This window comes from Apodemus sylvaticus, chromosome 5 (assembly GCF_947179515.1).
Source record: "Apodemus sylvaticus chromosome 5, mApoSyl1.1, whole genome shotgun sequence".
In the NCBI taxonomy this organism is placed as follows: Eukaryota; Metazoa; Chordata; class Mammalia; order Rodentia; family Muridae; genus Apodemus; species Apodemus sylvaticus.
The window spans coordinates 152,432,969-152,457,556 of NC_067476.1; the positions used below are offsets into that span (position 1 = coordinate 152,432,969).

At 49.0% G+C, this 24,588-nt stretch overlaps 1 protein-coding gene across 3 annotated transcripts in view; it reads left to right on the top strand.

Annotated features, from left to right (window-relative positions):
* Arfgef2 (ADP ribosylation factor guanine nucleotide exchange factor 2) overlaps positions 1 to 24,588 on the top strand; it is an 85,939-nt gene that overhangs the window by 42,725 nt on the left and 18,626 nt on the right. For all 3 annotated transcript variants that reach the window (XM_052184325.1, XM_052184326.1, XM_052184327.1), the window contains 20 exons: positions 981 to 1,164; positions 3,944 to 4,055; positions 4,490 to 4,695; positions 6,991 to 7,075; positions 7,213 to 7,384; positions 8,232 to 8,383; positions 9,825 to 9,953; positions 10,968 to 11,126; positions 11,727 to 11,874; positions 13,013 to 13,112; positions 13,263 to 13,303; positions 13,400 to 13,569; positions 15,325 to 15,476; positions 16,501 to 16,673; positions 17,521 to 17,681; positions 19,230 to 19,360; positions 19,522 to 19,651; positions 22,226 to 22,361; positions 23,996 to 24,134; positions 24,289 to 24,343. In XM_052184325.1, the coding sequence (XP_052040285.1) occupies positions 981 to 1,164; positions 3,944 to 4,055; positions 4,490 to 4,695; positions 6,991 to 7,075; positions 7,213 to 7,384; positions 8,232 to 8,383; positions 9,825 to 9,953; positions 10,968 to 11,126; positions 11,727 to 11,874; positions 13,013 to 13,112; positions 13,263 to 13,303; positions 13,400 to 13,569; positions 15,325 to 15,476; positions 16,501 to 16,673; positions 17,521 to 17,681; positions 19,230 to 19,360; positions 19,522 to 19,651; positions 22,226 to 22,361; positions 23,996 to 24,134; positions 24,289 to 24,343 (2,735 nt within the window). The remainder of the gene's footprint in view (positions 1 to 980; positions 1,165 to 3,943; positions 4,056 to 4,489; positions 4,696 to 6,990; positions 7,076 to 7,212; positions 7,385 to 8,231; positions 8,384 to 9,824; positions 9,954 to 10,967; positions 11,127 to 11,726; positions 11,875 to 13,012; positions 13,113 to 13,262; positions 13,304 to 13,399; positions 13,570 to 15,324; positions 15,477 to 16,500; positions 16,674 to 17,520; positions 17,682 to 19,229; positions 19,361 to 19,521; positions 19,652 to 22,225; positions 22,362 to 23,995; positions 24,135 to 24,288; positions 24,344 to 24,588) is intronic.

Sequence of the window (24,588 nt, forward strand, 5' to 3'; positions counted from 1 at the left end):
ATTTAGTTTATTTCATCTTCATCATCATCATCATCATCAATTATTATTATTATTATTAATTGGGTGTTTTGCCCACCTTGGAGGTCAGAAAAGGTGGACAGATTCCCTGAAACTGGTGTTACAGAAAGTTAGGGGGCCACCATGTGGGTGCTGGGAATTGAACCCAGGTCCTCTGTGAGAACAGCTAGTGCTCTTAATCACTGAACCATCTCTCCAGCCCTCATTTGTTTATTTTTAAGGTTTTATTTTTGTTCTCTGTGTATCTGTATGCCATGTGTGTGTGGGTGCCACACGAGGCCAGATCCCTTGAACTGGAGTAAATTGCTTGATATAGAACTTAAACCTGGGCCTCTGGAAGAGCAGTGACTGCTCTTAACTGCTGAGCCAGCTCTCCAGTCCTGCTATTTTTTTTTTAGACTTAAAAAATACTCTGTGTGTGTGTATATATGAGTATATGCACATACATGTAGGTTCCCATGGCAGACAGAAGAGGCTTCAGTACTTGGAGTTAGAGTTTCATGAAGGAAGACCTTACAGGCCTCCCTTTTCGTGCCATGACCTGGCCCCGCCTACACTTCCATTTCTGACCTCATTCCTGCCACCCCCCTGAGTCGGTTCTGGTTCAGAATGTGGCTGAATCTTCCTGTTCTCATCCTCTCGTTTGTCCATGCTCACACAAACGCCACACTCCTTGAGCTATGTAGAGTTGTGGAAGTTTGTATTTTGGTAAGACAAGCCCTTCTGCTCATTTTAAATGCCTTGTTTTTGCATTTTCTTGTGAATTTTAGAATTAGTATGAGTTGTGTGTAACATAAATTTCTGCATGAAGCTGAGAAATGTATGTAAGTGATAGTCTTGGCTCCTGTGCCCCTTGGTGCAAACCCGCTGCTGTGGCAGATGTGAAGAAGGGGCGCCAAGCCAGAGCTCACTCGTCGGTTCCAGCTGCTTAGTTGGTTCTGTTTGTGTTTATGTCACTGCAGGTCAGGAGAGGCTACCAGATCAGGAAATGGGGGACGGAAAAGGCATTGACATGGCAAGACGGTGCAGCGTGACATCAGTGGAGTCCACAGTGTCCTCAGGGACCCAGACAGCCGTTCAGGATGACCCAGAGCAGTTTGAGGTCATCAAACAACAGAAGGAAATCATTGAGCACGGCATTGAGCTGTGAGTGTGGCCGCTGTGCTGGGCCTTCTCTCAAGGCCTTTGGGAAAGCACCTGGAGGCTGACTCCAGGTCAAGTGCCTCTGCAGGGGCCTTGCTGTCTCCAGGGAAGAACTTGGGGTGCCTGAGAGGAGGAGGGTGCTCTGGATGGAGAAGCCTTTGTGTTACTCAGCAGGCCTTTATTTCCTGTTCTGATGTAAAAACACTTTACAAAACGGCCAGGCATAGAGGTTTAGGATTGTAATCCTAGTCCTTAGGAGGCTGAGGCAGGAGGATGGCCTTGAGTGCAAAGCTATATTGGGCTACACTGTAAACTCAGTAAACAAAGCCACCAAAAAAATAAAACGGGCTGTTAGATGGCTCATTGGTTAAGAGCACTGGCTGCTCTGCCAGAGGACGGCTCAGGCTCAGTGCTCAGCAAACCATCTGTAGCTCTCTTCCCAGAGGCTTTGAGGCCCTCTTCTGGCCTCTGAGGGTTACTGCATGCACGTGGCTTGCAGACATACATGTAGCAGAACACCTATACACATAAAATAGCAATAAATAAAATCTCAAAGAAAGTACAGACAAAACAAAGTGAAGGCCCCTGCTGTCTGGAGCGTGTCTGTGCCCTGAAGCTTCACTGTGTCGGCTTTCCTCAGCCACGTGTAATTTGTAGCTGTCACCATACTTTGACACTCAGGTTTGAAACTTAAGTGCTCTGCACATCTCCTTTCCTTCTCCCGGTGTTTTGTGCACCTCAGCACTTCATCTTCTGTGCTGTTTATATTTGAGGGACGAGCAGGCCCCTTACCTTACCAGTTGAAGTGAAGCACTCAGGCTTTGAGTGGCAGTGCTGAGCTGGGTCCCTCTCTCCCCACCCTGGGGTGGTTGGTTTTCCCCAGAACAACTGAGGGAGCGTTTTTTCCTGAGTTCACTGCAGCACAGTGAGCGATGGCTGAACTTGACGACATGATCTAAGCCCCACAGCTTCCCTGCCCACTCCCTGCAGGCTTCCTGTTCTGTGGTGAGCTGGCCTCCCTCCCTGGCTCACCCCTGACAGTGCTGGCCCACTGTCCTGTTTTCAGTCTTCTGGTCGCCGTGGTGAAGAGCTCTCCCCTTTCAGTGCTCTGTTCATTTTAATCCCCCAGACATGGCACGCAATCCTTCCTCTAGAGGCCTCGGAAGCCACGCTGGCTACACAAGTCTCATTTCCTGTCCTTACCGATTCGTGTCTTCATGGCCCTGGCTCACCTGTCTATCCCCCTCCCATGCAGGAGCTAGCAAATGTCCACTTACCCATTAGTTAGCTCTGCCTCTCCTTACTAGAAACCTAAACTGTATATTTAGCAAAGGATGGAGATGTCAGTGTGGTCATTTGAGGCTGTTAGGAGGGCTCCTGGTCATCTGTGGTCCATTTGTCATTTCAGATGACTGTGGCAGTGTCATCAGCTATCACACATGCTAGAGGAAGGAAGGCAGAAAGAACACACCCCATCTGACTCTGTCCTCTTTCTTGGGGTTAGAGTGATGACTCAGTGGTTAAGAGCACTGGCTGCTCTTCCAGAGGACCTGAGTTCAAATCCCAGCAACCACTTAGCAGCTCATAACTCCCTGTAACTCTAGTTCCTAGGGATCTAACAGACACATATGTTAGCAAAACACTAATACACATAAAATAAAACAAATTAAGAAAAATCCCCTTTAAGCCAGGTGGTGGTGACAGAGCACGCCTGCAATCCCAGCATTCTGGGAGGCAGAGACAGGCGGATTTCTGAGTTTGAGGCCAGCCTGGTCCACAGAGTGAGTTCCAGGACAGCCAGGGCTATACAGAGAAGCCCTGTCTTGCAAAAAACAAATCCAAACAAAACAAAACAAACAAACAAAAAAAATCCCCTTACTTGCCGCTGCCTCATGGCTGGTTTGAACTTTGTATTACCACCATCCTGTGTCCCAGGTGGCTCTGTGCCCAACTCAGTGCCCCGAGTTCTATTACTGTAAACACGGGGAGAGTGAACATGAGTGACAGGCAGCTAAATCTGCAGTTGCAGGGTCAGAAATTAAGAGTTGCCAAGGTACGGAGGTACACTGTGGTCTCAGAACTTGGGAGACTTTGACAGGGGGATTTCCTTGGGTCTAAGGCTAGCCTGGGTCATATACTGAGGACCACGTCTCAACAAAATACAAGGCTAGGTATAGTGATACACACCTTTATCCTAGTGCTCCAGAGGCAGAGGCAGGTAGACTTCAGTGAATCTGAAGCCATCTTAGGCTGCAAAGTGAGACCCTGTCTCAAAGAACCATTTTTTTTTTTTTTTTTGGTTTTTTGAGACAGGGTTTTTCTGTATAACCCTGGCTGTCTCCTGGAACTCACTCTGTAGACCAGGCTGGCCTTGAACTCAGAAATTCACCTGCCTCTGCCTCCCAAATGCTGGGATTACAGGCATGCGCCACCACCGCTCGGCTTCAAAGAACCTTAAACAAAGCCAGAACAGAGCTGTGAGATGGTTCTGTGGGGAAAGGCGCTTGCTGCCAGTCTTGGTGACTGAAGGTTCTGGAGAATCAAGTCTTGCAGTGTCCTTTAGTCTCCATACTTGGTCACACACGCACACATGTAAATAAATAATGAGCAAGTGGGAAAACTTTGATGGTGGAATTTGGGAAAGCTATGCAATACTTGCTTTCCCGCTGGCTCACGAGACGGCTTCTTCAATGTGCTCTGTAGCCATTTTCCTTGGGGCTAGTTTTCTCTCTGCTCCAGACTGTTAAGTAAATCACCTGGGTTCTGTCTCCTCTTGATACAGCTTCAATAAGAAGCCCAAGCGAGGAATCCAGTTTCTCCAAGAGCAAGGCATGCTGGGAGCAGCTGTAGAAGACATTGCCCAGTTTCTGCACCAGGAGGAGCGGCTGGATTCTGTAAGTCGGGGCGTGGTATGGCCTATTGCCCTGTGGCTGATGTTGCATCTCCCTGGCTTGCACCTCCTGCTTGCCTGACCCTGAGTGCAGCCTGCTCTGTGCCCTGCTCCTGCCCCCTCGCTCTCTTTGCTGCTGTATGGAATCCCTTGTGAGAAGAGTCAGCTTTGAGGGACCACTAGAAGCCATTCTCTGGCTGAGTGTCTAGGGCCCTCCAGACGTAAGCCTCATTTTCTTCCTCCTCTTCCCCTCTCTCTGACAGGCTGTCCTGCATATGGAAGCAGAGCCAATCTTTCTCTCCTTCCCCACAGTCGGCTGCCATGGGCACTTAGGGCCTCTGTATTTCAGCCACTGCCAACCTCATCCACCCCATCAGGGGTTTTTGCTGCAGGCCATATTTGGCAGTTTCTCGAAGTGAGTGTGTGTTTGTATTTCAGACCCAGGTTGGCGAGTTTCTGGGAGATAGCACGAGGTTTAACAAGGAGGTGATGTATGCCTATGTGGACCAACTGGATTTCTGTGAAAAAGAGTTCGTCTCGGCCCTGAGGACATTCCTGGAGGGCTTCCGCCTGCCCGGGGAAGCCCAGAAGATTGACCGGTTAATGGAGAAGTTTGCTGCACGATACATAGAGTGTAACCAAGGGTGAGCACCGTGGCAGCTGAGGCTTCCTTTTTGCGGACACTGTTCTCGACTCGAGGTTTGGGTTTGGTCCTTGCTATTCTGCTAAGGCACTAACATGTCTGTTCACTATGTGCCAGGCTCTGCTGAGTCTATGAGATTCTGCAGCAACCTTGTGTCCATGTACTACAGACCAGATAGGTTAAGTAACTTGTCTAAGGTCTCATGGCTGGCCGGGCACACCGGCACTGAAGGGTGGAAGCAGGAAAGGTGAGAGTCAGAGGCCCGGGCTATAGCTCGCTGGTAGAGCACTTGCCCTGGATACATACGGCCTTTAATTCAGCCTCCATCACGGAGGGGAGCAGGTACAGACGAAGCGTACAGACAAAGAGTGGTACTTCTTCCCTAACAGTGAGCATGGAGCGGAATGCATGGTTTTCTTTCACTACCTACATGAAGTACAGAAGTGGCTGCGGAACCTAATAAAACCTACCAACAAGTCCTTGGTTTTGTTTTGTTTTTTTTCTTTTGTTTTTTTTTGGGTTTTGTTATTTTGTTTTTTTGGATTTGTTTTTTTTCGAGACAGGGTTTCTCTGTATAGCCCTGGCTGTCCTGGAACTCACTCTGTCGACCAGGCTGGCCTTGAACTCAGAAATCCGCCTGCCTCTGCCTCCCAAGTGCTGGGATTACAGGCCTCCTTGGTTTTATCTTGGATTTTAAAATGTTTATTTTGCTTATTATTGTGTGTGTGTATGTGTGTATGTGTGTATGTGTGTCATGGAGCTGGGCTTGTGGGCCACAACATGGGTGTGGCGGTTAAAGGACAACTGCAGAGCCAGCTTAATCCTTCTGCTTTTATGTGATTCTGGGAATTGAACTCAGGTAACCAAGGCAAATGCCTTTACCTGTGGAGCCATCTCCCCAGCCCCAGCCCAGGTTGCTAACAGTCGGTTGCTGTTTTTATAGGAAGCTGAGAAGCTCTGCCCTAACAGGGTGAGGGGTGGCAAGAGTGCACGTGGATGCAGTGACCCCTGGCAGAAGTGAGGACGACAGGGAAAGGGGGAGAAGGAGCTGGAGGGAGGCAGGCCTCATGGCGAGCTGAAAACAGAATACACTGACTGTGTGACAGAGAAGCTTGGCCAGGCCTCTTGCTTTGTGTGCTGACTCAGACTTAAAAAGAAAGGGGCCGTCCTTAAACCCTGCTGCGCCTGCCTTCATCTTGCTGAGTCAGTGCCAGGCCTGTTATGGTGTTACAGGAGGGAAACTGAGGCCCCAATAGCTTTAGCATCCCAGTTCAAAATTAGTCACTAAGAAGTAGCCAAGTCAAGATGTCTGAGGCGTCATGGGCTTCTCTCTGCAGAGGCAGCTGTGAGTGTCTGAATGCTGGACAGCTCTGTCCTAGGTCAAGTCCATTGTTATAGTGATGAGTCCCGGCCCTGCCAGTGTGTCATTGGAACCTAACTTATGGCCGCCTGATAAGAAGATGAGATAGATGGTTTGCTGCTCTCTTCAGCCTGCGCTCCATGGACCTGGAGGGTGCGCTCCTGCCCCAGCCAGTCGGTTCCGGCCCCATCAGCTCCCCTTTTGCTGTATTTCCTGGGTTTCTCTTCCTGGTGAGGCAGTTTGTACAGAGGCGTTTCCAGCTTCAGTTCACACGTAATGACTTAGTGTCTACTTTCCCTACCTAGAACAGAAAGGCTGTATGGCATGTGCTTTACAGCAGTATAAATAGTCTGCTCTGTATTTCTCTGTGAAGTACCACAATGGATAATAGAAACAGGATATAACTAATTACCAAAAAGGAATTCATGTGGTGCCTCAGTGCCAGAGTTAAGGCGCTCAAGTGGAGGCCCAAGGGGCCCCTGGCATGGGAAGGGTCAGGAGTTGTCCACCCAGGATGACCCACCCGTAGCGGGCTTGGCCCCTTTGAGAGCGTCTCTTGGCGTCCTGTGCTCTCCTGCTGCTCTCTTGGCCCAGGATGCTCCTTCCATCCTTTTGAAAAAATTACTCGAAGCCACTCAACCCAGAGAGGCCCACGCTCTGATGCATGGGCTCAGTGAGCTCCCAGCCAGCTCCCCTTGTGGCCGAACTGTCAACTCTTGTTTGCTGATAACTCTTGTTCAGAAGACCCTTCCCTGTCCGCATCATATGGTTCTGTAGGCCTGCTCTCGGTGGCCTGTGTTCCTACTGTGCTGCTCTGTGGCCTGCTCTGGGTGGCCCGTGTCCCCACTGTGCCACTCTGTGGCCTGCTTTGGGTGGCCCATGTCCCCACTGTGCCGCTCTGTGGCTGTGTTCCTTATCTGGGCTCTTCCCTTCCAGGCAAGCCCTGTTTGCTAGCGCTGACACCGCATATGTGCTGGCCTACTCCATTATCATGCTGACTACAGACTTGCACAGTCCTCAGGTAAAACACACTATGGTTTGTAGATTGTGGCCCAGACATGGCAGAATTTGTTGGAGCATTTCGGGGTTTTAAAAATGTGCTTCTTTTTCTTTTTCTCTTTCTCTGTCTCTTTCTTTTTCTTTTTCTTTTAATTTCAGGTAAAGAATAAGATGACGAAAGAGCAGTATATTAAAATGAACCGGGGTATCAATGACAGCAAGGACCTGCCTGAGGAGTATCTGTCCAGCATCTACGAAGAGATAGAGGGCAAGAAGATCGCGATGAAGGAGACGAAGGAGCACACCATTGCGGCCAAATCCACCAAGCAGAGTAAGGCCGGCCTACTACACGCCTGCTGCGCCTAACACCCTTCACTCCCTTCCCTTCCTCCTTACTGCCCCACCAGCTCTTCCCCTCACTCTTTCTCAGATTCGTGGTGGCTTTCTTTAAATTGTTACTGTTACATAGACATACACATAAAAACACACGGATGTATAAGCAGGCCTGCCGAGGCCATTTAATGTGGCTTGTCAGTACATGATTTCAGAGCTGACGCCCCATCCCCAGGAGGCAAGGCCTCTCCAGAGCAGTCCTCAGTCGCTTGTAGGTCTATGTCTAGGGGGCAGGCTCACCTCTGCCTTTGGGGTACATCAGAAAGTATGATTAAGTATGCTGCTGGTAATCAATGTAATTTGCATATCTAGATACCTGAATAGTGATATGATTAAATTAATTATGATGATTATATGCTTCCTTCATAATGTGGTTCCTGTAATTAAGAACAAGAAAGAATTTAAACTATGTAATCTATGAGCTAAACTGTCCTCCCCAGACTTAACTCAGGATGATTGTGTCAGTTGTGACTAGACCTCCTCGTGAGCCCCATGGTACTGTCAGTCTCTGAGAAGTTCACGCCAGTGCCTTGGAGCACAGGATCTGCAGACTGACTCCTTGGGCCTTGTTACTTACAAGACCCACCACTACCCCCACCTCTACCCACCCCCACCCTGGGTAAGGAGGCCCTCCTAACCATTCTGCCTCATCATCCTCATCTGTAAAACGGTAATATTTGTAACAGGTTCACAAAGCTAATTGGGGAGATCTGTCAGTTAATTAGGCTTTTGAGGCAGTTCCTGTCACATGACAATCACACTCTATGTGTCTTGTTTTCTTGCAGATGTAGCTAGTGAAAAGCAGAGGCGGCTGCTCTATAATGTGGAGATGGAGCAGATGGCTAAAACAGCCAAAGCTCTGATGGAGGCCGTGAGCCACGCCAAAGCTCCATTTACCAGTGCTACACACTTGGACCATGTCCGGCCAATGTTTAAAGTGAGTGTCCTGGGAAGTTAGCGTGTTGCCACGCCTGATTCTGCAGCTGGCCTGCTGTAAAGTGTATGGCAGATCCCAGTGGGAGAGAATGGAGAGGACCAGGGACTGGTTTCTGCCGGTGCCAGCTGTCATGGCCTCTGCTGTCCAGCTGTCTTGGTTTGAATCTTGGCTTTGCTACTGTGTTACCATGTGACCTTGGTCAGGTAGTTCTCTCTCAGTCTGTTCATTTTCTGTCAGTGGGGATGAGGATGGCTAGAGGGGAGTGGAATGTCACTCTGGGAGGGCTGTTAGTCTTTAGAATGACTTGTTATGGGGGTGCACAACTGGACTGTAGGGTGAGGTGGCAGCCTACAGGAATGAGTGCTTCTCTACCATATGGGCCCCGGATCGATATTAGGCCTCAGGCCTGGAGGAAGTGCCCTTACTCACCGGGCCTCTCCCAGCCCTACCGGCCAGTTTTAGGGTGACATCTCACCTTATTGTCTTTAAGGGGAGATGCAGTGCAAGAAAAGACATGGTCTGAACATATTCAAATGTTTAGAAAAGACACACCCATAAATGAGTAATGTGACCTTTAAAGTGGGGATGTGTGTTTGCCCTTTCCCAGCCTGCCTGTGGAATTCAGAGCACAGCACATGGAGGCAGGTCTGCTCTCACCGTGGGAATTCCCTGCACTGAATTTGGGTTGTCTGGAGTGATAGACAAGTGTTTACCCATAGAGCTATTCTCCAACATCTTTTTCTCTGTTTTCGTTTCCTTTTGTTTTTTTTTGAGACAGAGCCTCACTACATGTCCTTGGCTGGCCTGGAGCTGTTATGTAGACCAGGCTAGCCTCTGACTAACAGAGATCCACTTAGTTTTACTGATGAAAGGCAGCTCACTCACATGCTGAGTCTGCATGCCAGCTTCAGATTGTCTCTGCTGTGTAGAGAACTGACTCTATGGGCCATGAGACTGCCTGCTCAGCACTTCAGTGCACTGGCTGCTCTTGCAGAGGGTCAGGGGTCAGGGATTGTTCCTAGTAGCCATCTACAGCTCCTGTGTCAGGGGATATGATACTGTCATCTACCTCCGTGGTCCCCAGGCACTAACAGGACATAGACATACATGTCAACAAAACACTCAAGTGCATGAAATAAATCTTAAAAGAAACAAACCTGATTCTTAATCCCTGTATACATTCAGGAAGGAACGAGACCACCTTTGAGCTACTAGTGATGTGTGCTATAGGTGCAATGTGAAATGCCCGCTCAGTAAATAGGACATCTATCGTGTCCATAGTTTATAAGAACTGTCTTGTATTGTAAATAGAATAGATCACAGTCAGGCTGCAGTGGACTTGGCATCCTGGCTATCCCTGTAGTGGACACAGTATACTCTGAGTGCTCTTTGCCATGCTGAAATTCTGAAATGCTGAAATTGAAACTTGCTTCCTTGGCAGTTGGTGTGGACACCGCTGCTGGCAGCCTATAGCATCGGCCTGCAGAACTGTGACGACACAGAGGTGGCCTCCCTGTGTTTGGAAGGCATCAGGTGTGCAGTCCGCATTGCCTGCATCTTTGGAATGCAGGTAGGTAGAAGTGAGCATGTGTGTCTTTAGATTGTGAAAGCTTTGAAACTACCAGGAATTTCCAGTTGACCAGTGTTTCAGCAAACCCCTTATTCATTCCCACTGAGAAACAACCCACCATTTGTGCTAACAATGGCTCCAGTGGAAAGAGTCCTGGGGGTCCAATTAAAACTGACTATCAGTGACAAAAGAGCCCCTTGGTCCACCTGCCACACTGGCCTGCCCTGATGCTTACTTGTCTGGCTGAGGCAGGCCATAGCTCCCTACAACTGTGTGGTGTGATCAGCCAGCTAAAGCTCTCCTTCATCCTCAGCATTCCCACAGTGGCTGCTGCTTTGTGTAACCCATCATTTCTGTGACCTCCCTGTCTCCCAGCATGCTCTGGGAAAGGAGATGGTTGAATGCAACGTTGATGTTTCTATAAACCTTGCTTGAATTCTGAAGCATTAGACCAATCAATGCAATCTTTGAGCTGCTTTGCAGTCCCAAGGTTGGTCCTTCCTACTCATTGCTTTTAGGTCAGGGAGAATCTGCCCATTAGTTTGTTCAGAAAACTTTAGTCTTCCATCCCCACCCACCTTTCTTTTGATGGCTCTGAAGGTTCTAAAGGCAGGGTTTCAAAGTCCACTTTGGTACTTCTCCAAAAGTACCAAATGCTGTTGGCCCTCCAAACGCAAAGTCATTGCTTGTCTCCTCTTTTATACCCCCTTACAGGACTGCTGTAAATGTTAGCACTTATTCCATAGTCTTGGCATCCAGCAGGGACGTTGGAACACAGGACAGATAGACAGTGCATGAGGTCACTGTGGAGAGCTAGTTCTCAAGGGTAGTTGTGCACAGCAAGCCTCAGGTGGTCAAGTGGTGGAAGCATGCCAGCATGGAATGGCTGAATCCTGGTGCACCGAAAGCCTACTGTGTGCATTTGGAAGTAGCAGGGAAACTCGGTGCACCAGCCCACCATATGAGTGGCCGCGCTGTGGGAGGAGTCACAGTGCTCCTGGGCCTCTCTTTCAGCTGGAACGTGACGCCTATGTTCAGGCCCTCGCTCGCTTTTCCCTGCTGACAGCCAGCTCCAGCATCACGGAGATGAAGCAGAAAAACATTGACACCATAAAGACACTCATCACTGTGGCTCACACCGACGGCAACTACCTTGGCAACTCCTGGCATGAGGTACGTGTCTCTGCCTTTTCTCAAGATGACTCTAGGCCTCTGATTCCTTTATCTCCAGCTCACTTCTAGGGTTGGTAATGTGATGCCTTCCTTTACCTCATGAATCTAAAGTCCGCCCATGAAGACAGAGTTCGTGCCTTTTCTGCACTGTGTGCAGAGTCGGAGGAAGAGAGTTGGGGAGCAGGAACCAAGCCCGCGAGAGCACACAGACTGAGTGGCGTGGCAACAGCCCCTGCTCCAGCCCGTCTGTCTTTGTTGAGCACTCAGTGAAGTTTGCAAATGCCCGTGCAATTGTTTATGTGTGGGACCCAGCTTCCAGCTCTCCTCTGTTGCTCATGTTTGTTTGTGGCAGGGTTTCTCTGTGTAGCCCTAGCTATCCTGGAACTCTGTAGACCAGCCTGTCCTCAAACTCAGAGATCCACCTACCTTCTTGTGCCTACTGAGCGCTGGGGTTAAGGGCATGTGCCACCACTGCCTGGCTTAAGTTTTATTCTTAGTGTAAAATGTGCATGTTCCAGAAAACAGTGACTGACAGAAGACTGCAGGTCCTCTTAGTGACCATGAAGCAAGGCTCCACGCCTCCCTCCTTCTCTTTCACAGATCTTGAAGTGCATCAGCCAGCTGGAGCTTGCTCAGCTGATAGGAACTGGGGTGAAGACTCGCTACCTCTCTGGCTCTGGGCGGGAACGAGAAGGGAGCCTGAAGGGCCACAGTCTTGCGGGAGAAGAATTCATGGGTCTTGGCCTCGGTAAGATGCCAGCCCCAGTTGGGCAGCACAGAATGGCAAGAGTGATGAAGCTCTTCTTGTCATACCAGGACTGTCCTGTGCAGTGTCCTCTTCTTCTTGTGCGGCTGATAGCGTGTCTGTTAATTCCATGGGCGTGTGCTTCCCCTGTCTCATTGTGATTGAGTAAAAGCACCTGTTTTCCCAGCGTGAACATGGTACTTCCCATTCCTTCTCCCCCCAGGGCCACACTGAGGACCCTGCAGTAGGGGCTTCACTGTCCTGCCTGTGTCTCTACTGTCTTTACTTTGGAAAGGTTGGATCGTCTCCACATTTCGTCTGTGGTCTCAGAGTAATCGTTGTTCCCACCTCTGCTGAGTTGAAGGACTCTGGTCCGTGATGTAGTGATAATAGTGAATATGGCCAGTAAATGTCAGGCCACATTCTGAGTATGCACTTAGAGATCTGAGCTCGTGTGATTCCCAGAATGCTCCAGCCAGATGAGCACTGCTACCTGCCCTTGTGTAAACTGGGACACCGAAGCTTGGGAAGTGACATGACAGGTCACGTAGTGGGGTGGTAGCCTAGGGTGCAAGTACAGTGCAGCTCAAGTTCTGGGGGCATGACAGCACCTGCTTCTCACAGTGTCACACAAGAGCCACTTGTTCTCAGAGCCCTCGGCTACTCACTTGCTTCAAGTTTGTCTCCTAAGCGTTGGGGATTGCCTACAAGTCTATGCTAATCCCAGGGTGTAAGATCCTTACTCTGTCTGCAGTGGAGCTGTGTCTGTTCTTAGGAGCTGTTTTTGTATGATTTACTTTTTTTTTTTTTTTTTTTTTTGGAGCCTGAGCTGGCCTCAGACTTACTATGTAGCAGAGGCTGGCCTTGAACTCTGTATCCTGCCAGGCAGTGGTGGCGCATGCCTTTAATTCCAGCACTTGGGAGACAGAGGCAGGTGGATTTCTGAGTTCAAGGCCAGTCTGGTCTACAGAGTGAGTTCCAGGACAGCCAGGGTTACACAGAGGAAAAAAAAAAAAAGACCTTGTGATCCTGATGCCCCTGCCTCCTGAGTGCTCAGGATACACGTGCGCACCATTCTCAGCCTGGGTACTTGGTTCTAAACCCTTCTGGAGTCCTGCTGACTTCCTGTGTTCTATTCTAGGTAACTTGGTGAGTGGTGGTGTGGACAAAAGACAGATGGCCAGCTTCCAGGAGTCTGTTGGTGAAACCAGCTCACAGAGTGTGGTTGTCGCAGTTGACAGGTGATGATTTTGCTCACCAGTGATGCTGCACCCGTTGTGTCTGGCTTCGCTCGTTAGCTTCTGGGTGTGGTAGATTCTAATCTGTGGAACTGTTAATGTTTCCTCTCTGCCTTTTCTGAGTACTTGAGAAATTTCAATTTCTCCCCCTAGAATTTTTACTGGCTCTACCAGACTGGATGGAAATGCAATAGGTATGTGTCTTGACTTTAGAGCCAACAATATATGCCTCCCATTGTGAGTGCGAGTGTCTCTCACTGGGCTTCCTGTGTTCCTGGCTCTTCCTGTAGTTGACTTTGTCCGCTGGCTGTGTGCTGTGTCCATGGACGAGCTGGCTTCTCCCCACCATCCTCGAATGTTCAGCCTGCAGAAGATTGTGGAGATATCATACTACAACATGAACCGGATCCGGTTGCAGTGGTCTCGGATATGGCATGTCATTGGCGATCACTTCAATAAGGTAACTGCCTGCATCTGGGACCACTTTAGCAGCTGCTGAAAGAAAGCACAATGAATGTAATGGGAGGAGTTGGCACCCTCCTGGGGTTGTTATCTATTCATTTTTCCTGTGAAATCATGAACAGTTTGATAGGAGTGATGTCACTCTTATATCTAGATAGGTATCATTTAGAATAAATGAAGTCCCTGGTGGGCTGGAGCGATGGCCCAGCAGTCAGGAGCACTGACTGCTCTTCTAGAGGTCCTGAGTTCAGTTCCCAGCAACCACATGGTGGCTCATAATCATCTGTAATGGGATCTCACGCCCTCTTCTGGTATATCTGAAGACAGCTACAGTGTACTCACATGCATAAAATAAATAAAAATGCCGGGCAGTGGTGGCGCACGCCTGTAATCCCAGCACTCTAGGAGGCAGGGGCAGGCGGATTTCTGAGTTTGAGGCTAGCCTGGTCTACAGAATGAGTTCCAGGACAACTAGGGGCTATACAGAGAAGCCCTGTCTCGAAAAAAAACCAAAATCAAATAAATAAATGAATGAATGAATGAATGAATGAATAAATAAATAAATAAATAAATAAATAAATAAATAAAATGTTAAACTAACCATATCCATGGCTGGGACTATATCTCAGTTGATAGAGTGCTTGCCTACCATGCACAAAGTCCTGAGTTCAGTCCCCAGCACTGCAGAAATAGGACATGGTGGTGTATGCCTGTAATCCAACATGGAACTGACATCATCAGTGGCCGTGGAGCAAATTCTAGGCCAGCCTGGATACATGACCCCTCCCTCCTTCCTCTTTTCTTTTCTTTCTTTTTTTAAAGGTCTTTGAGGCAGTTTCACTGTGTATCTCTGCCTGTCCTAGATCTCATCATATAGATCATGTTGACTTCATACTCACAGAGATCCTCCTGCCTCTCTCCCAAGTGTTGGGATTAGGGGCATGCAGCACCATGCACAGCCAACCTGCACACACTGTTGCTCCTCTGTTTTAAAAATAACACCTATCCAGGACAGGCTACCACCACAATGGTGCTGCAATGTGGCTGGACACCCTGCCGGGGCTTGGTGGCATGCGGAGCCCTCTAGTCTCCTCCTACGCCCCCATGGTAAAGCCGTGATCACACACTCTTAAGCATCAGAATTCCTTACACACAGGCCCCCACTGCTACTTTTAAAACTGTCACTTGTTTATAAGTCAGAGACAAGCCAGAAGACATCCAGGACAGCCATTCTAAAACAGTTAGCTGCTGACGCTGACGTAGGCCAGCGTAGCTTTACTTCTTTATTCAAGGTTTCATTCTATTCAGAGGGCTGGAGCCATGACCCAGTCTCAAGTTCTTGCCGGGCAAGCATGAGCAACTGCGTTTGATCTGGAAAAGCCACATAGAGGCTGGACTAGGCAGTGCACATCTGCAACCCCAGGTAGTGGCAGACACAAGCTCCTTAGAGATCACTGGCCAGCGTTCTAACCAATCAGTGGGCTCAGGGTTGGCGAGCATACATACCCAAAGTAACAAGTACCTAAGAGGAAAGAAGGAACAATCCCATGCAGGCATGTGAGGCACACGCGTGATCCCAGCCAGGGAAGGAGGCAGGAGGCTTACTCGTCGTTCACCGTGGCCCCGGCCCAGCATTGGCCAGGTCTCAGCCAGGAAGCAGAGTTTCTGTCTGAAGATGTGCCTCCTGCAGAGATTGCAGGCCTGCCTGCCTTTGCTGTGCTGCTGAACCTGCTTTCCCTTCCTATCCTGCCAGGTCGGCTGTAACCCCAATGAAGATGTGGCCATCTTCGCTGTGGACTCACTGCGGCAACTCTCCATGAAGTTTCTGGAGAAGGGAGAATTAGCCAACTTCCGATTTCAGAAGGATTTTCTAAGGCCATTTGAACATATTATGAAGAAAAACAGGTAGTGCACATTTGTGAAGACCCTGATTCTCATTCCCTGTCGGTGTCTAAAAGTCTATCCCACCACTAACTGGATGATGAATTCTCTTCTGTCTTCTTGGTGGTAGTGTTGAACAAATGGATAAATACTCCTTTTATCAATACATAGTTCAAGGGGGGTTGGGATTATCTTAGCCCCTGCTTAGAATGTCTTCAGTCCTGTTCCCAGCATATATCTCTCCCACATATACACATAGATATATGTACATCTATGTGTACATGTATAAATATATATAAATACACATCCACACACACATACATCTCCAAGAAATTTGAAAATTCTGTATAGAAAACAAGTAGGCATCCTGTTTTATGAGGTTTCGAAGTTGGCTGTATAGGAGGGCAGCCCTTCTTTCTGCAGGTCACATCTTTACTTGGTGGGCTTTCTCTTTGCCTTCTGAGTGGCCGCTATGTGGCCAGTGAACACCAGCCTGCACAGCCTGCTTCTTCACACTCGTGAGAGAACAGTTTCCCCATGACTGTGTGTTCCCGGCTTTGCAGGCGTGTACACAAGCACTCAGACTACGCTCTGTGCCTCACCTTGCCACTGTGGCCAGGATGGAGCCACTTACCCTATCATCACGTACAATTACAATTAAAATATCACGTCTCCAGTCCTTGCTGTGTGCTTAGCATGAACATATACCTTGCCTCAAAGGTTTGGTAGCATGATGACTCACTGACTGAAACAAGGGCGGGGCAGAAAAGCTGACAGGGCTTCAGCCACAGGCAGCGTATTGTTAAGCAAGAAGTCAGAGATAGCCAGCCCCAGCTCTGGCTCCACAGCCCAAATCCTTATAAACCCAGATTCCTCCATCCATGGCTCTGTCTGGCTCTGAGAAGCACCTTCCGCTTCACCTTTCGGTTGCAGGGTGGTCACTCTGAGCTCAGGGAGTATGCATTGCGGTGTGCCTTTCAACAGTTTTCTAATGTGCCTCATGAGGGGCAGAGTGTCTCTATCTTCCCACCCTCCCGCCTCTTGCCAGGTCCCCAACCATCCGGGACATGGTGATCCGATGCATCGCCCAGATGGTGAGCTCCCAGGCAGCCAACATCCGCTCCGGCTGGAAGAACATCTTTGCTGTGTTCCACCAGGCCGCCTCTGACCACGATGGGAACATTGTGGAGCTGGCTTTCCAAACCACAGGCCACATCGTCTGTAAGTGTCCCTCCTGTGTGACATCTCACTTGAAGTCTAGCAGGTGGCCTCTTCTTCGGTGTCCATCTTACTATTGTGGGACCTCCTTGCTCGGGTTCTGCCATGATAGCGATGGGATGGACACGCCGGGCAGGGCTGCAGGCATCTTTACAACAGTCTAGTGAATGAAGCGCAGTCAGGTCTCAGGCCTAGCAGCTTCGTGTTGGGAGCTGCCAGCTCACTCAAGGTCGACCTACCCCACCGCTCTCCCTCGGCTTTTGTGGTCATACAAGAGTATGCAGAACAGCAGAGAACCCAGGTCATCAGGGAGCTGAGGGTAGACCAAGGGGGCTCTCCCATCACGGCACGCCGAGGTCCTTTCTGCAGTCTGCCACATGCCATCGTTCTCGGGTTTTCATGCTTTCTCTTGGTGGTTACACACTGAAAGTGGCCTGGAGCGTGATGCTGAGTCTGGAGTGCGTACTGCTGTGTCTTGTGTAGAAAGACAAGCCTGCTGCAGGCGGGAGTGGCGGTGCTCCTGGCTGTTAGTTTAGTGCTGATGTCTTAATAGTGCCTTGTTACACAGGCATCAAGAGCACGGACAAGGTCACTGGTTGGGGAGGACGACAGGCTCCAGGAAGCTTCTGTCTCTCTGGCACAGATGTTTAGTATTCCATAGTTGTGCTCATGGACATTGTAAACAGAACTGCTGAGATTTTGTTTCCTCCATTTTATCAAAGAGAAAATTGAGGCACAAAGGGAGTATGTCAGCTCTGAGAAGCCTGCTGCGGCAGCCCTGGTGGATTGGGTCGTGAAGGCAGTTCTCCCGGACCTCCCTTTCCCAGCCTGCTGCCTTGTGTCTCCCCAGCAACCGTCTTCCAGCACCACTTCCCTGCGGCCATCGACTCCTTCCAGGACGCTGTGAAGTGCTTGTCTGAGTTCGCCTGCAACGCAGCTTTCCCTGACACCAGCATGGAGGCCATCCGGCTCATCCGCTTCTGTGGGAAATACGTCTCAGAGAGGCCGCGGGTGTGTCTCCACCCTTGCTTCTGCGGGTGGGCCAGAAAGTCATGGGGCCAAAACTACTGACAAAGCTCTTTCCACTGGTGCTGGGTGTGCATGCCTCAAACTTAAGGCAATCCTCCTGCCTCACTCTGCTGAGTGCTAGGATTCCAGGCATTTACCATTACACCTGGCAGTTGTTCATACTGGGCTTTTTTCCACAGACTGTCCTCCTAAAAGGTGACAGTGTCCTAGCTGTCGTGTTTAGGCAGAATGGTCGAGAAGCTAGCTGTTCCTTATGAAGGAAAGGAAACAGTAGGACTTGGGTGACGTGGTGGAGACGAGTGTTTGCTGAGGACCTGAGTGTGGTCCCAGCACCGCCCACATTGTATAGCTCTCAGCTGCCTGTAACTCCAGCTCCAGAGGATCAGACAGCTTCTGGCCCTGCAAGCTAATACTCAGTGCACACTCTAGAGACACAGTGTTAAATAGAAACCAGGAGTGAAGGCCCGCACCTGTAATCCCAGGACTCAGGAGGCAGAGGCAGTGCGATGTCTGAGAGTTCAAGGCCAGCCTGGTCTACAGAGTGAGCTCCAGGACAGCCAGGGCTATATAACGAGACCTTTTCTCAAAAACAAAAAAGAAAGTCTCCCTTTTAAGAAATGGATTACAGTTCTAAATCGCAAAGCTCTGTGACAGAGCTTTGCTTGCAGCAGAGCCTACCCTACAGCCACCCTCTCTAAAAGGAAAGAAGAAAGGAAAGGAAGGAAGAAGGCGCCTCCTGTTTGCGTTTGAAGGTGTTTAGGATTTTTTTTATATGTCTCATCTTTGCGGTGAGACTTGTGAACAGTTAAGGGTTGGTTCCAAAGCACTGAAGTGCTGGGAGCACGGACAGCATAGTCCATGCGGGGCTTTGTACCACACCAGCTAGCGGGCTGTGGAAAGCCTCCCAGGCCCACTACACAATGGACAACCACTGAGGTGTTAGGTGTCAGCGCCCGTGCTGCCTGTGCACGCGGCTTGTCAGTGAACTGGGCACACGGCAGGCGCTCTGTTAACTGTGACTGCTGCTACTGAGTACTTTGTTGCAGTAATTTCTGGGTACTTAGCTAGCAGCCATTATCATTAGCATGTTTCTTTTTTTTTTTAAGATTTATATTTATCTGTTTGTTTGTTTTATATATGTGAGTACACCATTACTCTTTTCAGACACACCAGAAGAGGGCCTTAGTTCCCATTACAGATGGTCGTGAGCCACCGTGTGGTTGCTGGGAATTGAACTCAGGACCTCTAGAAAAGCAGTCAGTGCTCTTAACCACTGAGCCACCTCTCCAGCCCATTAGCATGTTTCTTAATGTAACAGTCTGTCCCAGCGCTCTTGTGAGCTGCCTCACTCTGGTCTGTAGATTCACGGGGCTGACACCTTCAGTGGGCAGGGCAATGGCTCTCTCAGGCCCTGGGATTCTCCCTTCTGTCCTGCTGAAGAGAGTGGGGAAAAGGTTGTGTAGCGCCTCAGTCTTTGTGTGATCCCTCCCGCTTGCTTAGGCTACATCTGAGACATGACTGTCATTTCAGGTACTGCAAGAGTACACGAGTGATGACATGAATGTGGCTCCTGGTGACAGGGTCTGGGTCAGAGGCTGGTTTCCCATCCTGTTTGAGCTCTCCTGCGTCATTAACAGATGCAAGTTAGATGTACGCACAAGGTAACTGGGTCCTCGGGGCAGCTGGACATGGGTGTCACTAAAATGAGTGGCTTCTTGCCCTACCCCCAGGTTCATGCCTCCCCTCCCCCACCCCTGCCTCCATCTCAGTTTGGCAGTTTTCTTCCTCACCTGCTCCCCGTTCTCCTTTATTTTTCCTCCAGGGGCCTCACGGTCATGTTTGAGATCATGAAGAGCTATGGCCACACCTTTGCAAAGCACTGGTGGCAGGACCTGTTCAGAATCGTGTTTCGAATTTTTGACAACATGAAACTCCCTGAACAGCAGTCAGAGGTGGGTGATGTCTGCAGCATGGCCTGTGAGTGGATGTTTGTCCACCGTGGCCTGTGAGTGCATGGGATAGACCCAAGGCTGGTTGGCCTCCTTGGGGTTGTCTTGCCAGACACAGGGGTTTGAAACACACAGTATTTAAGGTGCTTCTACAAGTGGATAGAAGCATTGTCCCTTTTAGACTAGTGTCAGCTAGTTGTGGGAGATCCCTTTCTGGGAAGGGGAGAGGAAGTTCCCCTGGTTGGCCCTCCTGGGCCTGGACCCTGGCTGCCAGCTCTGCAGCTCGCAGCTGCTCCTTTCCTGTGTTCCACACTCCACCTGGTCTCACAGGACTCATAGCGGAGCAACAGTGGCAGTGGAGGCACATGGTCAAGACGGGCGCAGCCCTCCTCTTTAGTTTCCTTTTCTGTTTTTTCTATGTGGCCCTGGCTGCCTGGAACTTAGTTCGCAGAACAGCCTGGCCTCGAAGTCCTAGATATCCACCTGCCTCTGCCCATGAGTGCTGAAGTTACAAGTGTGCGCTGCCACCACCACCTGACTGGACCTTTGTTAATATTATTTCCGGAACATCATTTCTTCCTCACACCAGCATAAAAATAACATGCACTAGATGAAATAGTCTGGATACACAGAGTTCACACCTTTATCACATAGAAACCAAAGCTACCACAATGTTGTGTTTTCCTACTTAAACAGTATATACAGTTGAAGTCATAGTGTAGAAATTTGTCCTGTTCTTAATGTTAGAGTAAATTTTTTTCTCATCATAAAATAGATAAACATTTCAGGAAAATGCTTGGCTGGCATGCAGGCAGCACGTGGTACACACATGTAATCTAGATCCAGTGTTTTATTTCTGCAACCCCCAGCCCCAGCACTGGCTTTTTACATAGATTCTAGGGATTGAACTCAGTCCTCACGCTCCTTCTCAGCTCTAAAGCGATCCTTCCTAAAATCCCTTGCACTTGGATTCTCATTTCTTGAGGACAAGAAGCCTGCAGGCCTTCCTTTGCACTTATGTAAGCCCCTGCGTGTCTGTCAGCAGAGAGTGCGGATTCCTGCTTCTCCACCCCACTCCAGCCCCTTCAGTGCTCTGCACACGCAGAGGCTCTTCCTGGCTGGCTAGATCACATGTGTCCTGTCACCACTGGTCACCATGTTCTTCCTATTGTGACCTGGCTTTTTGTCCTGTGTCATTGGCCTTTTCCCAGTTGCTTCCTCTTCTGTTTGTTGAGGGGCTGGATTTGGTGGGTTTTTTATTTGTGTGTTTGCTTTTTGAGACATGGTCTCATCCTCTAGCCTGGATGGGCCTGGAGGTCACTTTGGAGTCTTAGTTTTTCATTGGTGTCTTTATTTTCTTTTTATTTAGTTTTTTATGTATGGGGGGATGGGAAGGATGCTATTGAGATGGGGGTCTTTTTTTCTGTGTAACAGCCCTGGCTGTCCTGGAACTCCATATGTGGATCAAGCTAGCCTCAAACTCTCAAAAATCTGCCTGCTTCTGCCTCCCAGATGCTGGTATTAAAGATGTACACCACCAATGTCCAGCTTAAAGCTTTTCTCACACAATATATTTTGATTGTGTTTTTCCCTCTTCTAACTGTCCCCACATTCTTCCTGCATACCCAACTCTGTCCTTTCTCTTTGTCTTAAAAAATACATACACACATGCACAGGCATGCACACACTCATGTGACTCCTATACCCTGCGTCGATCCATTGAGGAAAGTGGATTTCCCCTTCCCTGGCAGCTGTCAGGCTTCTTGGTGAGGGGTGAGGCCCTGATGGCTAACACCTGTGCTGGTCTTTATTTAAGCTAAGTTACCAGGTCTTCAGTTTTGTTTCCTTCTGGCTTTTGAGAACCCTATTAGTGTCACTTCCCTTTTCTGTGATTGTGTAATCATTTTTATATTTCTCTGGTACTTTTATGCAGTCATATTTTAAAAAAAAAAGTGTGTGTGTGTGTGTGTGTGTGTGAATGTTTGTGTGTGAGTGTGTGTGTGCACATTCACGCACACACACATAAGGTGTTGGGTGGCCTCTTCTTTCATAGTCTACTATTACTTTGAGTCACGTTCTCATGGTGAATGTGAGCCTCCCTTTTTCTGCACTCGGCAAGCCTCGTTGCTGTGTTGCCTTCAGCCCTTTCCACAGACATGGGGAGACAGGTGCCTGGACAGCAGGCTGGTCCCAAGGATGCAGGATCTGAACCCCAGCTCACAATGGCCTAGCAAGTGCTCTCAGTGGCTGAGCCATCTCGCTCGCCCGTATGCAGTTGGCTTTATTTTCCTGTATTATTTTAAGGGACAGTTTAGTATTTGTGAGTCCGCAGTGCAGTGGATCACACCATGCAGTTTTCAGAATGTGAATGCTGCAGTGGTGGCCATCTTTGGCAAACATTTGCTCACACACCTGACTGTTTCTGTAGGATCTGACCATGGAGAGAGTGGTTCTGAGTGAGCGGATGTGGACAGTTTTGAGATGTTGATACTTACTGTAAATGACAGTCTCGCTTACAAGAGTAGCCACCTCACCCAGAGATGTTGGCTTTGCAGATTCCTCTTTTTTTCCTTTCAGAAATCAGAGTGGATGACGACCACCTGCAACCATGCGCTGTATGCGATCTGCGACGTGTTCACCCAGTTCTATGAGGCTTTGAATGAAGTGCTTCTCTCCGACGTGTTCGCACAGCTGCAGTGGTGCGTGAAACAAGGTATTCATTAAGTGGGGGAGGGAGCAGTGTTTCCTTTCACACAGTCTTTGTGAGACACCAGTTCTCTGTTTATGAAAGTATAAATGCAATGCCAAGGGACACTGTGCAATCTAATCCACTTGTCCCTTCCCAGGTTGGTTTATAAGATGGATTTTGTTGTTTGTGTTTTAAAAGGCGAGATGCACTTTAGTGCTTTAAAGGTTTTTTTTTAAATTCCTGTCCCTCCTTCCTCTCTTCCCAGCCTATGTCTGTCCATCCGTGTGTCCACACACCATTCCAACTCCCTTCTTTCAAGTTTTATGTGTGTATAATTTTTTGTAGTAAACTATATTTTAAAGCACTTCTGGAGTTACCACTGCCGGCTTCACCGGTGGACATCCTTTTGAGTGGTTGTGTGTCCATGTTCTTGTATGCCAGCTAAAGACCATGGATCCTCAGACCTGGACCCCATTTTGGCCTAGGGCAAAGTTAAATTCAGTTAAGATTTTTTTGAAAAGTGACTCCTTTTTTCTCTGTTCTCTGTGTAACCCTGGCTGTACTGGAACTCGATTTGTAAAACCAGACTGGCCTCAGAGTCACAGAGATCCACCTACCTCTGCATCCCAGGTGCTGGGGTCAAAGGTGTGCGCCACCATGCTCTTTTGGCGAAAATGACTGCGTTTTAAAGGAACCATCAAATAGTTGTTCTATTTTGAGAGCAAAAATTGGAAAGGTAGTTAGTGATTAATTCAGAAACGCTATTTTTATTACTTTTTTTTAAATAAACAAACTGGAGAACTTTCTTGAGTCCACTCTTCCCAAATTGGGCTAAAGGAAGAGGGTCCCTTTGGGGTTGGCCAATTTGTTTTTTTTTTTAAAGATTTATTTATTTAATGTATGTGAGTACACTATAGCTGTCTTCAGACACACCAGAAGAGGGCACTAGATCCCATTACAGATGGTTGTGAGCCACCATATGGTTGCTGGGAATTGAATTCAGGATCTCTGGAGGAGCAGCCAGTGCTCTTAACCACTGAGCCATCTCTCCAGCCCAGAAACACTATTTTTAGGCATCTTACGCCATTTCCTGTATGTGAGCCAGTTAAAGTAACACCCTCCCCCCCCCAGCAAAACTGACTGAATCATTGTACTTCTTTAAAAAAATTTTTTTATTTTTTAAATTATATGTGCATGGGTATACTTCCTACATGTATATCTGTGCACCATGTGTGTGCACCATGTGTGTGCCGAATGTCCACGAAGGCCAGGAGATCCCCTGGGATGGCATCCTTCAGCTGTAACAGTTGACTCTTCATAGCCTGGCTTCATCAAAGCTGACAGACCTCCAGATACAATCCCCCCCTCACAGTGCCAGATAGAGACCATGGACCCTAGCCGGGCAGTGGTGGCGCATGCCTGTAATCCCAGCACTCTGGGAGGCAGAGGCAGGTGGATTTCTGAGTTCGAGGCCAGCCTGGTCTACAGAGTGAGTTCCAGGATAGCCAGGGCTACACAGAGAAACTCTGTCTCGAAAAAACCAAATCCAAAAACAAAAACAAAAAAAAAGAGACCATGGACCCATCAGATCTGGAGTCTGTTCAGTTGGTATCAGGACAACAGTTAAAGTTAACGACAGATGCTGTTGAATTTTGCAGATAATGAGCAGTTGGCCCGATCAGGTACGAACTGCTTAGAGAACCTAGTGATATCCAATGGAGAGAAGTTCAGCCCTGCTGTCTGGGATGAGACCTGCAATTGCATGTTGGATATTTTCAAAACCACCATCCCACACGTGTGAGTGCTAAGGGGTGCGGGGTGTGTTCGTGCCCCCCCCGGGGGGGTGTCCGTGCCCCTGGGGGGGGGGTGCCCGTATCACCTGGGGCTGTCTGTCTCCTGGCTCCCGGGTGCAGGGGATGCTGACCTCTGCTCTCTCTCCGCTTCCCTTAAGTTTGCTGACGTGGAGACCTGCGGGGATGGAGGAAGAGGTGTCAGATAGACATCTGGTAGGTTCCTTTATTCTCTTCTCGAGTCTCAATATGGTTCATCAGCCTAGGTGATGAGATGGCTCAGTGGGTAAGGGGCTTACCACCCAGCCAGTGACCTGAGTTTAGTACCCTAGACCCACATGGTGGAGAGGAAAGTGACTCATGCAAGCTGTCCCCGGGAACCCCCCCCCCCCCAGGCACAAGGCCCCTCCTGCACCACCCCAATACAGAAAATAGGCAATAAAATGCAATTTAAAACAGTA